Source organism: Nestor notabilis, unplaced genomic scaffold, assembly GCF_000696875.1.
Source record: "Nestor notabilis isolate BGI_N333 unplaced genomic scaffold, ASM69687v1 scaffold23664, whole genome shotgun sequence".
Taxonomy (NCBI): Eukaryota; Metazoa; Chordata; class Aves; order Psittaciformes; family Psittacidae; genus Nestor; species Nestor notabilis.
This window is the reverse complement of record NW_009924620.1, coordinates 293-2,475: the sequence shown is the minus strand read 5'-3', so window position 1 is coordinate 2,475 and position 2,183 is coordinate 293. Positions and strand designations below refer to the sequence as shown.

Genomic DNA, 2,183 nt, shown 5'->3' with positions numbered 1-2,183 from the left:
GGGCCCGAGGAGTAGGCCCGGGGCTCTTCCCAGCCATTCCCAGCCCTTCCCAGCTCCTCTGTCCCTCTGCCATCACTGTCGGGTGTCTCCCTCTTCCCAGATATCATGGTGGAGGAGTTCGTGGAACATGGGCCTCTGGATGTGCTGCTGAGGAAGGAGAGAGGCCGGGTCAGCGTGGGCTGGAAGATCACCGTGGCCAAGCAGTTGGCCAGTGCCTTGAGCTACCTGGTAATGTAGCCTGGGGGGGGGATGATTTCCAGCAGGGAATGGGGATGGAATCACCTCCAAGTACCCGGGCCTTGGGAATGATCTTCAGCGCTGCTGTGCTCTGCTGGCCGGGGAATCTTCCCACTCCTTTCATTCCCTGCCTCAGATTTGGCTTCATGGAAAGGGATAGGGAGGAGGTGACACAGGTAATGGGAGCCTGGAGCATTTCCTTTGGGATCTCTCCTTGGTCCAAAGCATGTTTCTCCCAAAGGAAGCTCCACAAGGCCCAGTGCAAGGTCCTGCCCCTGGCTTAGGGCAGTCCCAAGCTGAGCATCGTGCTCTAGTCCCTACCCGTGCCTTGGAATCAGATGAGCTTTAAGGTCCCTTCCAACGCATTCCGTGATTCCATGGTTTTCCCGACAGGAGGACAAGAACCTGGTGCATGGCAACGTGTGTGCCAAGAACATCCTGCTGGCCAGGAAAGGGCTGGAAGAGGGAGCTGTGCCCTTTGTGAAGCTCAGCGATCCCGGCCTCAGCTTCGCCGTGCTCTCCCGGGAAGGTATCGGCTCGTTCCCTGCTCAGAGCTGGAAATTCCAGCTGGATTTTCCCCGCTTCCCGCAGCCCCAGTAGCTGCTCAGTGGGGAATGGTGCTGGGAGGCTCTGGCGAGGTCTTCCCTGCTTCCCAACCTCTGCTTGTTGGGATTTGGGGCCTCTTGAGCGTGTGGAGCCAGACACACTGCGGGAAGCTTTTCCCCTTCTCCCTGTGCTTTCCGGCTGGATCCTCTGCATCCCTTCCCTTTGCCTCCCCTCTCCCGAAGAGCGCGTGGACCGGATCCCCTGGATCGCTCCGGAATGCGTCTGGGATGTGGGAAACCTCAGCACAGCAGCGGATAAATGGAGCTTTGGCACCACCTTGCTGGAAATCTGCTTCGACGCCGACGTCCCGCTCAAGGAACGTGCCCCTTCCGAGGTGCTGAGCCCGCTCCGCACCCCAATCCCGCCTCTTCCGCACCGGGACGGCCCCGGCTCCCTTTGGACACGGGCCTTTCCCTCCCTTTTCTCCCTAGAAAGAACGTTTCTATGAGAAGAAGCATCGTCTTCCTGAGCCTTCCTGCAGGGAATTGGCCACCCTCATCTGTCAGTGCCTGAACTACAGCCCTGGAGAGCGTCCATCCTTCCGGACCATCCTGCGGGATCTCACCCAGCTCCAGCCCCACGGTGAGGCTCCAGGGGGGAAGGGCCCTGTCTTGTCTCCCTGTCCCTGTGTGGGATGTGGAGACCTTTCTGTAGTGGGTAGAAAGGGGGGGGGAAGAGGAAAGAAAAGGGAAAAAGGAGGGAAAAGAGATGGAAAAAGGAGGGAAAAGGGGAAAGAAAAGGAAAAATCTGGGAAAAGGGGGGAAATAAGGCAAAAAGTCCAATGTGGGAAAGGGGATGAAGGGACAGAGGGTGGCTGAGGAGCAGCTCCCCCCTCACCTCCTCTTCCCTCATTCCCAGCCCTTGTGGATGTCACCGCGGTGAATCCCGACTTCCCAGTGTCGGATCCCACTGTTTTCCAGAAGCGTTACCTGAAGAAGATCCGGGGGCTGGGGGAGGTACATGCCCCCCCCCCCCCCCTCCCCATTCCAGGAACATGGATTTGGGTTGGGGAGTGGAGGGCATGGTCTTTGCCAACCCCCAGTTTTGAACTGGAATTCAAGATCCCCAAAGGAAATGATGGGATAAATCCCTCAGGATCAACCCCGCTTCAGCTGGGCCCAGGGGGATGTTGCCCTGGTTGTAGGTTTTCCAGGTTCATTCCATCCTCTTCCCAACCTGATTCCCAATGGATCCAGCCTCTTCCCAACCTGATTCCCAATGAATCCACATTGGATGGATCCAGCCTCATTCCCAACTCCTCCTCCCTGGATAAAGGGCAGAAAGAAGCCCTGGACCCCTTCTCCCCATGGCCTTTCCCTGGGGCTCATTGCTCCGGAGCA

The 2,183-nt window shown here is 58.1% G+C and overlaps 1 protein-coding gene across 1 annotated transcript in view; it reads left to right on the top strand.

The window, feature by feature from the left end:
• Positions 1-2,183, top strand: part of TYK2 (tyrosine kinase 2) — a gene marked incomplete at both ends in the record, with an annotated part of 7,080 nt that overhangs the window by 4,625 nt on the left and 272 nt on the right. Inside the window, 5 exons of the mRNA XM_010012687.1 lie at positions 34-228; positions 631-766; positions 1,026-1,177; positions 1,275-1,425; positions 1,702-1,799. Of these exons, the coding sequence (XP_010010989.1) occupies positions 34-228; positions 631-766; positions 1,026-1,177; positions 1,275-1,425; positions 1,702-1,799 (732 nt within the window). The remainder of the gene's footprint in view (positions 1-33; positions 229-630; positions 767-1,025; positions 1,178-1,274; positions 1,426-1,701; positions 1,800-2,183) is intronic.